The 17459-nt window shown below is 42.5% G+C and overlaps 1 protein-coding gene across 4 annotated transcripts in view; it reads left to right on the top strand.

Annotated features, from left to right (window-relative positions):
• Positions 1–17459, top strand: part of DHX35 (DEAH-box helicase 35) — an 81635-nt gene that overhangs the window by 35056 nt on the left and 29120 nt on the right. For all 4 annotated transcript variants that reach the window (XR_010344543.1, XM_064382435.1, XM_064382434.1 and 1 more), the window contains exons 9-13: positions 5603–5715; positions 6641–6737; positions 7618–7776; positions 10050–10260; positions 14229–14353. Coding sequence is in view for 3 of the 4 variants with exons in the window: in XM_064382435.1 (XP_064238505.1) it covers positions 5603–5715; positions 6641–6737; positions 7618–7776; positions 10050–10260; positions 14229–14353 (705 nt within the window). In the remaining variant the exon portion in view is untranslated. The remainder of the gene's footprint in view (positions 1–5602; positions 5716–6640; positions 6738–7617; positions 7777–10049; positions 10261–14228; positions 14354–17459) is intronic.

Below are 17459 nucleotides of genomic sequence, written 5' to 3' on the forward strand. Positions count from 1 at the left end.
TGGAGTACGCACTTGGGTTGAATGAATTTTGATTGAATGGGAAGCAATAGAAGATTCAAATGGAAAGGTTGGCAAGGGCCAGATGACAGAAGGCCTTAGAGGCTCAGTGAGGGAGGATGAACTCCACCATCCTGTATCTAGTTGGGAGCCATGGGAGCATGTGAGAGAGGGCAGTGATTTCATCATGTCTGTGTTCTAGAAAGATCATTCTGAGTGCTGTGTATATGAGACAAGAGTAGATTTGGAGTCACCAGTAAGGAGTCCAGTTCTGTAATCCAGGTGAGATGTGACCCCTGGCTCCTGGCTTCTAGTCTCCCTGTGACTTCTGGGATATAGAACAACGTGGAGAGAGAGAAAGTTCAGCATGACAAAGGCACATGTCCAATGTGTTCCCAGACTGGTTTATCAGACCTTTTCACAGGCTGTAGTAGTCTGTTGTCTTAGGTCTGCCCATGGTAACTTTTGGGTTAAAGCTCCCTGTTGCTGTATTTAATTGTCATCTCCCTCACCCATGGTGTCTGCTGGCACGCTCTTTTGTGAACTATGGCTGACTTCACCTCTAGTTAGCTCTTCTGTGGCCACATTACACAGAACATCTCTGTATCTTTTTCACCCCCTCTCTCTCTTAAAAATTATTAAATTAAAAATTATTCCGGTTTTCATTGTGTTGAAAACTATAATGTCCAAGTCTTTTCTTAGATTTTATTTATTTATTTATTTTTGAGACTGAGTCATACTCTGTTGCCCAGGCTGAAGTGCAGTGGTGTGATCTCAGCTCACTGCAACCTCTGCTTTCTAGGTTCAAGTGATTCTTGTCAGCCTCCCGAGTAGCTGGGACTACAGGCATGAGCCACCACGCCCAACTAATTTTTGTATTTTTAGTAAAGATGGGGTTTCACCATGTTTGTCAGGCTGGTCTTGAACTCCTGACTTCAGGGAATCCTCCTGCCTCGATTTACAGGCATGAGCCACCACACCCAGCCAGATTCATTGTTAACTAATACTTATTAATTGCTTACAGTTGCCTTTTATTGTCTTGGTGTGCCACAGAAATGAAAAGAATAGCTTCTTTCAGTTCTGTCTATGGTAGTTGTTATAGATGACTTTCTGGAAGCAGTTTTGTAAGCGGAAGGCAGCATGTAGGAACTTTGTCATGCCTTCTTGCTCTGCTGTGGTTTGGGACATACTGGACCCTTGGTGAGCTGGGCCATTCCTTCTTTCTGTCTTCAGTGCTCAACCAGTGCCTTCTGTGTGAGGTGAACAGTGGTTTCTGTGTATCTTTGAATGGGGGATCTGTGTGTGTTGTGGGTCCATATGTGAGGGGCATGTGTGGGGCATGGGTTGTGAGTTTGTATGTGAGTGAAAGAAAGAGGGTATGAGTGGGTGGAAAAGGATAAGAACGAGGAGGACCATGTGGGAGTGGCAGTGGGATTGGGTGTGGCTTAGGGAACATTCTGATCTAGAGGCCCAGGGGAGTCCAGAACTTGTCCCCTGGCCCCCAGCAGCTGGGTCTCTGGGTGACAGACTAATTTCAAACCTCCTAGAGCTTGACCTACTGCTAGGCCACCTGCTGTGGTTTCTCTGAGGGAGATGGCCCAGCCTGCAGATGAAGACAGCGGTGGCTGCAGCCGGGAGGCAGAGTCCAGCAGAGCATGATGGGGCTGATCAAGTAGCTGCTTTGATTGCTTTAGCTGCTTTCTTAATGTAAGCCCCATTAAATAAGCAATTATATAACATGGCTGGGTATAAAGTATTTATTGATCCTGTATCACATGATATTATGATACTGATTTGCTTTTATTTGTGTCCAACCATATAGCAGAAAATACGGTTTCTGGTAGCTCCCATAGTTTTTTTGTCGTAAGTCGGCTATTTGAAGATAGACTAGTTTCTCTTTCCAGGTTCTTAGAGAAGGAACTTAGGATCAGCTGGGGTCAGGTCCCCACCCTGGACCAATCTACATGGGCCAAGGGCTATTGGCCAAGGGATGGGCGTGTTGGGTAGACATGGCTGCTTGGCGGCCACTCCAGTGGGTCAGGAAGGAGCAGCTACCATGGAAGGAGCCTATGGTGAGCTAGAAGACAACCCTGCAGTTGGTGTCATTTACATTCCATTTCATAGACTGTCCCCGGGCTTTATATGACGTATGCTTCTTACTGTGTCTCTATGTCAGTGTGATCCCACCTCTTTGTTTTTTTTTTTTTTTTTATATAGAGTCTTGCTCTGTTGCCCAGGCTGGAGTACAGTAGTGTGATCTTGGCTCACTGCAACCTCCACCTCCTGGGTTCAAGTTATTCTCCTGCCTCAGTCTCCTGAGTAGCTGGGATTACAGGTGACCACCACCACACCCAGCTAATTTTTGTATTTTTTTAGTAGAGATGAGGTTTCACCATATTGGCCAGGCTGGTCTCAAACTCCTGACCTTGTGATCCTCCTGCCTCAGCCTCCCAAAGTGCTAGGATTATAGGCATGAGCCACTGCACCCGGCCGACCCCACCTCTTTCTAACCTGACTCAGACTCTTCTTTTCTGGATGTGTTGAACTCATTTTCCCCTTCCTGTTCCTTGATTCTGCCTCAAGATTCCTGCCTTTTTGGTACTATATTTATTTACTTTTTAAAAATGTATTTTGTATTTTGAAATAAAGATCTTCAAGGTCTTGTGCCTTCTCAGTAAATGCTGAGTCTTAATCCTTGAAAGAGTAACTCCCTATCTTTACTTTCCAGTACCACATATTCCTTAACGGTAAGGTTTAGGTATCCACTCCAATAAAATTATCAGGGCATCATCTTCCTTGTTCTGCTTGCCTTTTTGGTAACATTCAACCCTGTCCAAGCCCTTTGTTAAAGTCTTCCTCCTCCTCCTTCCACAGTTCCTGGAACCCTGCCAGCTCCCCCTCCCACCTCCTTGCTGGCTTCTTCTTGGGCCCCTTCTGTGTCTGCTCTTCCTCCTCAAGGCTGCACACCCCAGTGGCCCCTGGTTCAGCTGAGCCTTCATGCTTGTGGCAGTCTTGACTGTGTGCCTGCACACCAACCAGCCTTAGCTGTATAGCAGATGGCTAGCCACGGACCTCCTAAACTCATAAACTTGTGAGTCTTGGATTCTCTCTGTCTCTTTTTCTTTTTTTTTTTTTTTTTGAGACCGAGTTTCGCTCTTGTTACCCAGGCTGGAGTGCAATGGCGCAATCTCGGCTCACTGCAACCTCCACCTCCTTCAAGCAATTCTCCTACCTCAACCTCCCAAGTAGTTGGGACTACAGGAATGCGCCACCATGCCCAGCTAATTTTTGTATTTTTTTTAGTAGAGACGGGGTTTCACCTTGTTGACCAGGATGGTCCCGATCTCTTGACCTCGTGATCCACCCGCCTCGGCCTCCCAAAGTGCTGGGATTATAGGCGTGAGCCACCGCGCCCAGCCTGCTTTAAGAAATTTTTATCCTCAGTTGAGTAAGAAGTCATTCCAGCCTTCTTTCCAATGTGCTCGTGTGTGCACACACACTCACTGATTGCCAGTTGCCACCAGTTGTATCTCTGGAATGCTTTTCTCAGGTTCACCCTTTGTCTCTCTTGCATCATTATGATAGCTTTGTTAATTAGTTTGTTTGCCTCTAATCTCTTATCTCCTCTGCCTTTCTCCAGAATGTTTACTGGAGTCCGAGATCCAGCTCACAGGTCTGATAATATCACGTCCATCCTCACTGCCCTTGTCTTGCCCATCGAATAAAGTGCCAGTGTACCTGAGCACTTGGTTTCCTTCAGAGTTGTGGCTAACATCACTTATTGAGTGCCATTCTAGGCTAGACGTGTGCCACGGCTGTCCCACATACTTTATTTGAACCTCACAGCAACCTTGCAGGGTGGATGGCAGTCTGTCCATTTTGCAGATGAGATGGCTGACTCAGAGAGTCACATGACTCAGAGGATCACTAGGCAGGCCTGCCCTAGACCTTGGCTCTGTCCTCCCTTAGGGACCCCTTTACATTTTGGTCCACACTGTGCTATTGTCTCTCTTCCCAGCTGGTAATAATCCTCCTTAGCCTTTACGGTGCAAGCAAGGGATACTGCCGCCTCCATGAAGCCCTCCCTGAAAGCCAGTAGTTCTTGACCTTTCATTCTCTCAGACTGTAATCGGCAGCTCTTTCCTGGCCACAGTGTCAGTCAGCCTCAGGGTTTATTTTATAATCAGTTCTTTGCACATCTGCCTTCTATGGACTGTTTACTCTTTGGGGGCGTGGGGTGTCTGTTCCCAGTTGTGTGTGTGTCGCTTCTAGTGTACCTGTGCCCTGCATGATATAGGGATGTAGGAAGGCTTAAGCGACTTGAAGGGAATTTACCCAAAAGAAAGTGAACAGGGGTACTGGGTGGAATTCTGCATAGCACAACATAGTTTTGTTGGCATGCAGCACTTTTATGTCTGTGCTTACCCTTCTCAATTTTGAGATTAATGTATAACGTACCTGTATTTTATAGTTAAATCTAGTTTGCTATTATAGAAGTACCCCTTGGAGCCCCTTCACTTAGAATTTGATGCCGTTCATTAGCACAGCTCCTGGGCGCCTGGGTTTCCCGGAGCAGGATGGGCATGTTTTGTAAAGGTACATAGGGAAATAAAGACAGGCCTTGTAGTTATGTAGCCAGGCCTTAGGGAAATGAGTAGAGTTGGGGAATGGAAAGGGAACCCAGATTCAAATTTAACGGAGCACCCCACCCAACGGGATATCCTACCCCCCTCTGCAGCAGGTACCATCTGCTTTCCATCTGGTGCTCACTTGCCTGCCTGCGTGGTCACTTAGCTCTTCTCAGTCTCATCTTCTCTTTGTGCTTTAGGGTCACATTCCCCAAGAGAGGATCTTTGGTGGTGTTTCCTTCCCCCATCATTGGCCAGAGCCCTCAAGACAGGTGTCCTGTGGGCTGCAAGTGGTGCACAAGTAGGATGTGGCCACATGTTTGGGAGAAACTGCCAAGAGACACTTCTTCCAACAGGGTACTGCGGGAGTGAGGGAAAGTACATGATTAATGGCCTACCCTATAGAAAACCTCGCACTCACTCCTGGAGGGTGTGTAAAGATGGAGAAGACACTATCCCTGCCATTAAGTGTCCTAAAACCAGTAACAGTGGGACCAGAAACACACCTACTGTTCACAGAAGGAAGTTGCCTTATAAATTGATAACTCATATGATCATATCTATGTTTTCCAGATAGAGTTCCCACCAACATGATCTAAACTACTGAACTTGAATCACACCTTTTGATCTAATTTTTGGTTAAATGAAATACAGAGGTTAGGAATAAGATAAATAATACTACAGCTACATGTTAACTCAGATGCTATACTGAATGCAGTTTTGAAATCTAACCTTTATTATTTTTATTAAAACTTCAGTGAAGAGTCTATCATTGAAATGTGATTCCCCACAATTACAGTTAGAAAAATGTGATTTTAAAAAATTTATTTTGCAATCCATAATCTGTATTGCATATATGTAATCCTTGCTACTCACCTGTCTTTGGCCAGTTTTAGATTATTTTTTTTTCCTTTCCATAAATCACTATGAACCTTTTTTTCTAAGAGAAATGAAGAATTAATTTTTTTTCTTTTTAGAAATTCCGGGATTTCTTTAATCAAAATGAAACCAGCGACCCAGCAAGGGATACATGTGTGATCCTTACAGTGGAAGGGCGAACATTTCCAGTAGATATCTTTTATCTACAAAGGTTTGATGATGCTTGAATTCTTGATGATGGCAATTAGAAAACTTGGCCTCTGATGTACAGTGTCAGAACTGCATTTGCTCGCAACTCTAAAGGATGGGGAGGTGCATGTTTTGTGTCCCCTGTCATTGATCTAGAATGTTCTTACCCTGCTTCACATCACTGCTGAATTTAGTTTAAACTCTTCACACTGACGTGCAAGTTTCCATGAGTCTGTGGCCAGTGGCTCAGCCAGAAAGCAAAAGTGGTGAAAGGTTTTGGGGAAGGAAGCTTGATAGTTTTCAGAGCTGGGGTTTACAAGGCTGCCTGTCAGCAGGGGCAGTATTGGTGATTTGAATCATTTGATTCTCGGTTCTCTACATCCCTAGTAAGAAGGCCTGGTTGGCATTTTGGGGAGTAGCCCACTTGGACAAAGAAGGGACCATCCTAATTCCTGTGTTAGTCACTGGACAAACAAAGACCAGGAGCCGGTTCCAGGGACTGATAAATCCAGAGTTGTGCTTGATTTCTGAATCGTTTTGTTGGAGAGCACATCCATTAGGGCCATCCAGCTGACCCATAGATGCTGCTATTGATTAGGAGGGAAAATGGGCTGGGAAGAGCATGGGCTTCAGCACTGGAACCACAGCTCCCAATTTTCATTGGTCCAACATCTTTGCATGCTGAAGATAGCACATCTATTTGTATGGGTATATAATTTTATTTGTTTGTAAATAAAGCTAAAAATCATAGTTGACATATAATTATGGCTTATTCTTGAATATTAGATTTGAAAAAAATGAATATTTGTTTTATTTATCCATGTACTAATTACCTATTGGGCAGACCCAAACTCACTTTCATGAGCTTTGCTGCCAGATTATTAGGGTAATTGATCTGTATTACCGAGCATATTCTAGTGATGAATTCATCCCATTTGTCTTTTCAGTCCTGTTCCAGATTATATCAAATCAACTGTGGAAACTGTGGTGAAAATTCACCAGACAGAGGGAGACGGAGACATTTTAGCATTTCTTACTGGCCAGGTAATACCATTGTACCTCCCTGATGAACAGACATGTTAAGACAGCACCAAAATTAATACAGAGCCTTGTTACTTTACTCAGCCATTTATTTCATGTTTTGTTGTATTTCTTGGTTCCATAATTGTGTAAAAAATTGTTTGATTCGGTGTCATTCATCTACCAACTGGATTGTCAGGAATTTGTTAGCTCCTGCCTGTTCTGTCTGCAGAGGGTAAATGTATTTTAAACGTATTAGCTGGTTCCAAAATAAACTAGATAATTGAGTTAGGGCTATTTTGTTTGCCAGAATCGGATACTACATTAGGTCCATGGTCCTGCACACATGTTGCTGCTGTGTGCCTCTTTCCAGTGACACCTTTACAGCTCATCCTGGAGATGATAAGTGGCCACATTACTGGAAAAACAACTGAACAGACCCACCTGCTGGCTCAAGGTGGCAGCACTATCCAGACCTGCCCTCCAACTGTCATCTTTTCCACTGCCAAACACTTTCCATGGCTCAGTAATCTTTTTTGGAGAAAGCTTATAGTGATTTTATATGCTGCAACTTGTCCGTATGCATGAGATGCTTGTTTGACACCGTATATGTATGCTGGGTAAAATAGTCATTGTTTTTATTTATTGGGAACTCTTCCATTCATTGCAGGTCATATACAGGTTTTAGTAACTAATATTATAGTTGCAAAATTTCACCCATTGTCATCATTGTTCGTTAGCATTTAATTAAATACCATCCCAGAGTAGAAGTTGATGGCACTGAAATTCTTGAATCTGATCAAAATTAAAATCCAGATCCCAACTTTTATTTTCTTTCAATATGATAAAATGGCATGCTTTAAATTGATGTCAGTTTCTTTGGTTCCTGGTTCGATGTCTTTAGGAAGAGGTAGAAACTGTGGTGTCGATGCTCATCGAGCAGGCTCGAGCACTAGCTCGCACTGGGATGAAGAAACACCTCCGAGTTCTCCCCATGTACGCAGGACTGCCTTCCTTTGAGCAAATGAAAGTGTTTGAAAGGGTGTCACGCAGTGTCAGAAAGGTGAGACTATTCTGATGACCAAGAGTGCCGGCAGCCATCTATAACCATAGTGGTGCTCCTTTGTAACTTGTTTTGAAACTTGCTAAACACAAGATTGCTTTCAGGGTTCTAGGTCCATATTTCTGTGTCGTAGATCTAAAAGCACACAAAAAATAATATGTTGTGAAGATTTCTAAACCTGCCCCACTGAAGGGTCACTCTGACAGTAGTTAGCAGAGCAGGTGACTTCTCGTTTCTTCTCTTCTGACTTCCTAATATTTCCCACGACACACGCTTGCTTTGGCGTAAGAGACTGTTTGGGGGATTGGGGTCAGTAAGGAGCAATAGAAAGTTCACATGGTTTCTAAATAATTTGTTTTAAGTATCAGCTTGCCTATTTTAAAGGGCCAAGTTTAAATCAATTAATTCAAGGTGTGGCTTAAAAATGTTTAGCCTTGAAGTTAGCGTGGGGAAGGGTGTGGTGGAAAGCATTGGTTTGAAGGAGCTGGGAGGCAGCCAGTCTGCCTACTGTTAATGGTCCCCTGCGGCCTGACTCTGGTTTTTCCTTCCATTAGATGAGGACTGCACAGAACCAGCCCCAGGACAGCTTTTACTGTAGTAGCTATTTATCAACAGGTGGCAGAGAATAGAGCAGATGAGGGATGGTCTGAGGATCCACTCCCAATTTCAGACTACTTGGAAGAGGGTGCTTAGCCTCTTGACTGTTGGGATGGGGCAACTTGAGTCTGCCCCCTTGAACATTAATTACAGCCAGCCAATCAGGAGACCTGGATTCTGCCTCTGAGCTACTATGTGCCCTGGGATGACTGACTTTAACCTCAAATCTCAGTTTTTGCAGCTGTAAAACATAAATAATAATAACTTTCAGATAGGTGGTTTTATAGTATAATATCTTAATTCCCAACTACTTAAAAATATTAGGAAGATTATTTTATAAAATCATTTATAAAATGATTTTTATAAAATGATTTATAAAATGTAAAGCGTCTGAAAAAAGTTCTAACTGCTATATATGTGTGCCCCCTGCTGCTTAAACCCTCCAGGGGCAGCTTCCCATGTACTGGGAATAAAATGCAAATACCTCATGGTGGCCCAGAGACCATATATGATCTGGTCTCTGCCTCCCTCTGCAATCTCTGTGTACTTACTCTGTATTTTGGCTGCACTGGCTATTTCTCCTTCCTTTGAACTATTTCTTCTCTCTCTCTCTCTTTTTTTTTTTTTTTGAGACAATCTCGCTCTGTCGCCCAGGCTGGAATGCAGTGGTGTGATCTTGGCTCACTGCAACCTCTGCCTCCCGGGTTCAAGCGATTCTCCTTCCTCAGCCTCCTGAGTAGCTGGGACTACAGGTGCGTGCCTCCATGCCCTACTAATTTTTTTTTTTTTGTATTTTTAGTAGAGACGGGGTTTCACCGTGTTGGCCAGGATGGTCTCGATCTCCTGACCTCATGATCCGCCTGCCTCAGCCTCCCAAAGTGCTGGGATTACAGGCGTGAGCCATCGCACCCTGCCAAACTGTTTCTTCTTGGATCTCTGTAGGATTGGCTGCTGCTTGTTACTCAGGTCTCTGCTCAGAATCTTTCACAGAGGCTCTCCCTGGCCAACCAATGTAAAGTAGCATTCCCTATTATTGTAATAACATATAATATACATGTTATATACTACATCATATCATTGCCTCATTGTATTAATATTTTCTTTATAGTATTTGTTGTACTCTGAAATTATCTTCTTGTTTATGTGCAGCATATCTTCACCCTAAATACTCACACTAGAATATAAACTCTGGCAGAGCAGGGGCCTGGTCTGTCTTGTTTATCCTACATCCCCAGCACCTTAACAGTGCCTGGCAAAGTGCATACCCTCAGAAAGTAATTATGATGTGAATGAATAAATGACTATACCTGCACAAGATGGTGGTAATTTACCTTACTTTGTTATGCCAAAGGGAAAAACTAACAAATACTAGGCTCTGATCACTTTATGTATTAATTGTATATAGTCCCTTCAGTATCCCTAAGGGAAGTAGTAAATCTTACTATGTAGATGAGGCAACTGAGGTTCAGGAGGTTGAGTAACTTATCCAGGGTCACATGATTGGGGGGATTCAAACTCAGGGTACCCCCGACTCAGAAACTCACACTCTTTCTAGTGTATTAAACTGCCTCTCACAGATTCTGCAATGTTGGAAGTGTTAAATATTTTAGGATTTTTAGGAGTTTGTTAAAAGCAAAAGAATAAAATGACTTTTATTCTTTCTGTGGGGAATTTAGGTGATAGTGGCCACCAATGTGGCAGAAACCTCTATCACAATCAGTGGCATTGTGTATGTGATCGACTGTGGCTTTGTGAAACTCCGAGCCTACAATCCCAGGACAGCTATCGAATGCTTGGTGGTGGTGCCAGTCTCTCAGGCATCAGCCAACCAGCGAGCAGGACGTGGTGGTCGTAGTCGCTCGGGAAAATGTTATCGCCTTTATACAGGTTAGTGTGGCTTTCCCTAAGGGTTTTTGACTTTCTCATAGTCAGCCTTGGCATCAGAGAGCATAGCAAATGTTTACCCCTAATGGTAGAACTTAACATAAAATACAGGCCTTCCTCACAAGGCCCTGTGTAATCTGACCCCCACTGCCTTCCTCGCTCTAAATATGGTGTTTCTTTGCTACTACTTTGGCCTGTGAGTGAGTGCCTATTTGCCATCCTGTTCTAACCTAACATCTGGGCTCAGGCCTGTGTAGCCATGTGCTTCTAGGGCATGGGCTGTGTGTCCTGGATCCTGTCTTTCTTGCCTTTATTTCTTGACTTAATGTGCTGTTTTTTGTATTCCAAGATCCCCGAGTCTTGCGGAGTTTCACATTCGATTCCACTTTTACTTCTGGTTCAGAGCATCTTTGCTAAGAAAATGGAAGGTCTGTTCTAAGACTCATTCATAGAAAACAAATAGTTGGGAAACTCCTGCTCTGTGCTGTGTGTCATGCTAGGCTCTGAGGGAACAGAATGAAATTTTGATACTGTCTCAGCCCTTCTGGAGCTTTCTTCCAGCTTGAAGACAGCCTCACCTACAGATAGTGATGGACCAAGAGCTGCTCTTTCTCTCTCTGCACTTCTCTTTTGTGGGGAATACTGCTGAGATTTTCCCCAGTTGTCTAGACTCAATTTCCAAGTTATTGTTAATTCCCTTCTCTGTCCAGTATCCATCTACATTCACTTAACCAGGCCCAACGTTTTTTTGTTTTGTTTTGTTTCGTTTCTTTCTGTGTAGCTACCCCTGAGGAAGGTCCAGGGGTTTTAGCTCTGCCATTTATCTCTTCTTTTCCTTTCTGGTTATCATTGTCCTTGTTAAGTCTTTGATGTTGATCTTTCTTTTAGCAGATGTTTGCAGAGAACCTGCTGCATGCTGGCCATGGTGCCAGAGCCTGGAGATCTGGAGCTAGTAACCGTGGTTGGTGGCCACAGTGGCCAACAGTCTGGTGGTAGAGGTAGACCTCAAAACAGATCAGCAAATTATTGTATGATAGAGAGCCATAAAGAATCAGGAGCCTTGGAAGCATACAGCAGAGGCTTTTCCTTGAGCTGTTTTCTCTGCCCAGCAGATCCTCCTTATCTTTCAAATCCTCTCTTAAATGGCAGTTCCCTCATGAAGCTACCTTAGATGCCTTCTCTCTGTAGCTAGTGTTATCCTTCTGGGGACTTGAGGAGACCTTCACAACCAGGGTGGTGTTTGAGCCTGATCTTATTGGCAGTACAGTCCTTATCTAGGTGAAGAGGTGATTGGGGAGATTCAATTTCAGTGCACCAGGCAGAGGGAGTAGAATGTATACATACTTGGAGGGAGGGAAGTAGGTTTGGAGCATTCATGGAAGGGAGGGAATAGACAGAACCCAGGGCCAGAAGGCCAAGGGCAACCACTGAAGATGCTAAGAAGGAAGACCTAGAGTGGAAAAGGGAGAGCCAGGACTGAAAGGCGTATTCTAACATGCAGAGGAGCAGGTTTCAAGACATTTTCTCTTCAAAAATAATTTATTGAGGTGAAATTTACATAACACAAAATTAATCAAATTAAAGTGAACAATTTGTTCACAATGTTGTGTGACCACCACCTCCATCTGGTTTCAGAACATTTCAGTAACTCCAGAGTAAAATCCCTTATGCTGTAAGCAGTTTCTCCTCGTTATTCCTGGCTGCCAGCCCCTGGAAATACCAGACTGTGTTCTTCTCAATGGATTTCTCTCTTTTGGATATTTCATATAAAGTATCATACAATATGTGACCTTTTATGTCTGGTTTCTTTTACTTAGCATAATGTTTTCAAGGTTTATCTACATCGTAGCATGTACTTCATTCCTTTTTATTACTAATACTCCATTGTGTAGATAAACCACACTTTGTTTATTCATTTATTAGTTGTTGGACATTTGGGCTGTCTTTGCCTTTTGGCTATTGTGAATAGTGCTGCTATGAACATGCATGTCCATGTACTTGAGTACATGTTTTTAATTTGTTTGGCTATTACAGGGTTATATGTAATTCTGTAACTTTTAAGGGGCTCAATTTACTTTTAAAGAGGCCAGCATTATCTCATGTGCCAAGAAATCATGGACTAAACATAGACACGTGGATTTGGGTGAAAAGTCACTGAATCCCTTTGCCTGAGCAGTTTTAGCGGAAGTGGGGTTGGGGAAGGCCCCTGACTGCAATGAGTGCATTGGTGTCCAGCCTGTAGGTTTCCAGAGGAGCCTCCAGAAAGTGTTGGTTCGAACAGGGTGCCAACTGCTCAGACCTTTCACAGTTTCTCAAACCGTCTAGGACTTTTCCTCAGCTTGTCTTCTCCCACTAACCACTACACACTGCTTCCCAGCTGAACTACACAACATGCCCTCTGCAGAGAAACAGTTTGGTACCTTTTCCTTGGGCTGTTTACTCTTTGCCCAACAGATCCTTCTTGTTCTTCAAATCCTCTCTCAATTGGCAGCTCCCTCATGCAGATTCCCTAGAGGCCTTCTTCCAGCCACTCTGCTTCTCCTTCCCTGATCCTCCATTTCTCTGTGGGAGGACCACTCCTTGGGACTTTTCCTATTTCTCCTCCAAGGTCAACTGTTTCTGGTCCAGGTCCCAGGGCCCTGATTATGACTGAAGCTTTTCAATGGGATTGTCTGTGACTCCTACAGCTTCTGGCCCCATGCCTCACACACTTGAGTCCTCAGGAGAACTTGCATGTCATTGAACTTTTAGGAAACACTCACGTCCTGTGAGCTTTTCAGCAGGGTGGTCCTCTTATGTGGTAACTTTGCTTCTCTCTTGGTCAGCAGTGTGCCTGGAAAAATGAGGTTGTCCTACCAAGAAGCTGTATCCCAAATGCTCTTGAAACTAAAGGGAGTATCCTTTTTGGAACTTCCTGCTGTTGCCCGTCATCCAGAACCTTCCAGTTAGACCCAATTTGTATCAGGCAGTCCACAGAATATTGGTTGTCTATTTTCTCAAAGAAAACCTTTTTGACGTTCTTCAGGGATAGTGATATTTCTTCATAGTAGCTTTTGTTTTGTTTTCTTTTTCTCTAGTTAACTAAAGCTTTATGATCTAACTGGAATTTGGGCCACCCTTGTATTGTTTAAGAAAGGTGTGCATCAGTTAAAATGTTGACTGATGTGGGAGGTTTTGGTGGGTGGAGGATTCTCTATATAATCCTTAAGCTTTCTGAATATACATGAAAATGAGTTAATCTCTTCCTCTTTTTTCCCCACCCTTCCTGCCTAGCTTTTACAAAAAGGCCTTCTTCCAAAGTCTCTTCCCCTTTCACCTCCCTTTCTGTCCTTCCTGTCTTGGGATCTCTGTGTTTTATGATGCTCCCGCTCCACCCCTTGTAAAGTCACCCTTTCTTCCTGGTGGGGGATGTAAACATTCATTTCTTGGTTTGGGGCAGCATTGGATTCTGGGAATGATATTGTGTACCTGGCTTGTTGATTTAAAAACTTTGATTTGGGCAATGTTTGCTCTTTATAAGATTTGGTCATTTGTTGTATTTCGGTTGCTATTTTGGTGATTTATCTTGAAATTGTTCTTTGCTTATATGTGAAGCTCTTGCCTCCTTGACTTACTTACTCTACCCCAAACAGAGATGGTGGCAACTGGCAACTGACAGTGATTCAGCAAATACTTGTTGGTTTGATTTAATGTTTTGCTGACAAAAAAAAAAAAAATTAAAAAACAGAATTTTAAAGTAAAAAGATAAAGTTTTGTAAACGTGTATTCAGATATATTTATCTAAGGCATTTTAAAAATAGAATGGACTTTCCTAAGTATAAAAAAACTTCATGTCATAGTATCATGCGCATCTGCTTTTAGAATCCTAGAGCCCCTTGTTCAAGATAGAGAAGAAAAGTTGTCCCTTTGGCATAGTGATTGCATTTGATTGTGACATTTGGTCCCAAACAGTTCTGATTTCCTATCCTCAGAGGAAGCCTTTGACCAGTTGCCTCAGTCTACAGTTCCTGAGATGCAGCGTAGTAATTTGGCACCTGTCATCCTGCAGCTGAAAGCACTAGGAATTGACAATGTCCTCAGATTCCACTTCATGTCGGTAAGTCCTGCCTGCTGTCTGGGGCCATAGGGAGGCTAGAGAGCTCACAGGGGGATGTCAGGACACTGTCGTAGGGCATGCCATCTTTCTTTTTCTTCCCTACTCAGGTCATGTGTTGTGTGTCTGCTTTGTACCAGGCCCTGTGCAGGACGTAGGGGAAAACAGCCAGACAAGGTAGCCGCAATTCCTATTCTTAATAGTTCCTGTTCTTGTCTGCTGGGGGATAGAGACAAGTAAGTGGGTCATTACAGAGCAGTGTGCCCAGGGCTCTGAGAGACAAAGGAAGGGCCCCAGGCTTAGTTAGTCATGTCCCAGGTGAAACCTGAAACCCAAGTAGGATCTCACCAGGTTAGGAGGGGTGGAGAGTTCCAGGACAGCTAGTCTTTGTACAGGTCTAGATGCAGGAGTGCCATGATTGGGGGATCCTGGAGGGTTTAGATAGAGCTGCAGGAAGACCCTTGTGTCTGATTGCTTCCTGAGATGATTTCTAGCAGTGGAATGACTGGGTCAAAGGGCCATAGTCCTGTTGAGGGTCCTGTGACATGGCCAGATTACTTTACTGATGTCAACTATAGCAGTGCATGAATGCCCACCTTGTGGTCTTTCCATTGTGCCATGTTATCTTCTTTTAGTTTTGCTGATTTGATTGGCCAGAGAGAGAGAGGATATTATTTTTATTATAATTATTTTAAAATTTCTCATAAGGTAGATTTGTCTAAAAACATTAGTTTATATTTCTTCTGAATTGTTAAGCTATTTATCTGTTACTGTTTGTGTCTATTAGTGATTTTCAAGAGTTGAGTCCTTTGAATATTAAAGACATTAATCTTTATAACATACAAATATTTCTTTGTCTATAATATTCCTTACATTCTACACATATTCACAGTAATCTGTTTTTGCCTTTATGGTTTCTTTGGTTATTCTTTTTTTTTTTTTTTTGAGAGTCTCACTCTGTCACCCAGGCTGGAGTGCAGTGGTGCCATCTTGGCTCACTGCAACCTCTGCCTCCTGGGCTCAAGTGATTCTCGTGCCTCAGCCTCCTGAGTAGCTGGGATTACAGGTGTGTACCACCACACACACCTGGCTAATTTTTTTTATTTTTAGTAGAGAGAGGGTTTGCCTTGTTGCCCAGGCTGGTCTCAAACTCCTAAGATCAGGTGACCTAAGGTCAGGATTCTTGGATAGTAAAAGTCCCTAATGTCATATGTCATGGTAAACTAGGTGAATGAAAGAATAGAACATACAAATATCATCTCTCCCAAAGAAAACTGTACTTACCATAAATATAGAGAAAATGGACCCTTTGATTATCAGTGTAGAGTAGAAGTTTATTATAAAGAAAAGATAAATAGGCTGAGCCTGGGGGCTCATGCCTGTAATCCCAGCACTTTGGGAGGCCGAGACAGGTGGATCACTTGCAGTCAGGACTTCAAGACCAGCCTAGCCAACATAGTGAAACCCCATCTCTACTAAAAACACAAAAATTAGCCAGGCATGGTGGCAGGCACCTGTAGTCCTAGCTACTTGGGAGTCTGAGGCAGGAGAAATGCTTGAATCCCAGAGGCGAAGGTTGCAGTGAGCCGAGGTTGTGCCAGTGCACTTCAGCGTAGGCAATAGAGCAACACTCCTTCTTAAAAAAAACAAAGAAAAGAAAAGATAAACAGTATGTGCTAATTTAAAGGCTTATCAAAAGTGCCACATGTAAAATTAAAGGAAAACATACAGTGACAGAAATGACAGATGAATATCTCAAAAAATATAAGGAGTTTTTATACATACGTCATTCACAGTAAGTATTCACTAAATAAAGCTAAAGGAAAGAAACAGCACAAATTCAGATTGTAACTATCATGAGGACATGTTGAGCTTCTCTAGGAGAGATATGAGTGCACAATAATACAGCTATAAAGGATGACTTTACACTAATTTTTTTTTTTCTTTTTTTTTTGAGACAGAGTCTCACTCACTCTGTCACCTAGGCTGGAGTGTAGTCGTGCAATCTCGGCTCACTGCAACCTTCGCCTCCTGGGTTCAAGTGATTTTTGTGTCTCAGCCTCACATTCAGCTAATTTTTTGTATTTTTAGTAGAGACAGGGTTTTGCCATGTTGGTCAGGATGGTCTTGAAAACCTGACCTAAGGTGATCTACCTGCCTCGGCCTCCCAGTGTACTGGGATTACAGGTGTGAGCCACCTTTCCTGGCTGACTTTACACTAATTAAATGATCAACTGTAAATAAAAGTGTTGAAATCCAAAACTGCCACAATTTGGGAATGTAAATTTCTCCCATGTTGCTCATGGTTTTCTACTGTTTCTGTCCTCATGGAGGACTTTCTGACAATATTGAATGAGCTGTAGAAATGCCTGCTATTTCTTCTCATAAACATGTCTCCTGAAAAAATAATTTGGAAGAAGAAAAAAAGCTTACATATATGATAATGCTTATAACATTTATATTAAATTTTAAAATATAAATAATTAAAATCATAGCAAAACTTTTGGATAGTTGAAAAATGAAAAAAGATATATAAATTTATCTTCACATATTTCCTTTTGGTTATTATCCCCTGAAATTGTGGTTTTTATGGTTGAAATTACAGGGTGCATATAATTTTGTATATTTAGCGATGGTATTTACAATGCTGAAAAACTGGAAACAACTCAATTGCCCAGTAATAAGAAAATTGACTTCTTTATGGAGTATGATTGTCATAGAGTATTATGCAGCTATCCCAAGTATTTACTGTGAAGTTAGTTTGGGTACAAGAAACAGTGGAAACAGAAAAACTTGTAGTAAGAAGACCGCACTAAAACTATACATACACAGTAATTCCAGATATATTAAAACAGTGTTGCTATATTATCTCAAATCACTTGAGGTCATGGAGAAATACTGATGAATGTGATTAGATGAAAATACTATAGATAAGATCTTTGTGGGGAGGGGGATAATTTTTTTTATTATTTGACTGGAAATCAGGCCAGGAATTGAGTCAAAGAGGACCTTGTTTTTTCTGTAATCGTTTAAAACCTAGTTCAGAGATTGCTATTCCTGTTATCTCATGCATTCTCAGTGTAAAGGATCCCAGAGCATCTAAGCTCCT

This window comes from Aotus nancymaae, unplaced genomic scaffold, assembly GCF_030222135.1.
Source record: "Aotus nancymaae isolate 86718 unplaced genomic scaffold, 86718_ANA_hifiasm-v0.15.2.pri h1tg000029l, whole genome shotgun sequence".
Classification (NCBI taxonomy): domain Eukaryota; kingdom Metazoa; phylum Chordata; class Mammalia; order Primates; family Aotidae; genus Aotus; species Aotus nancymaae.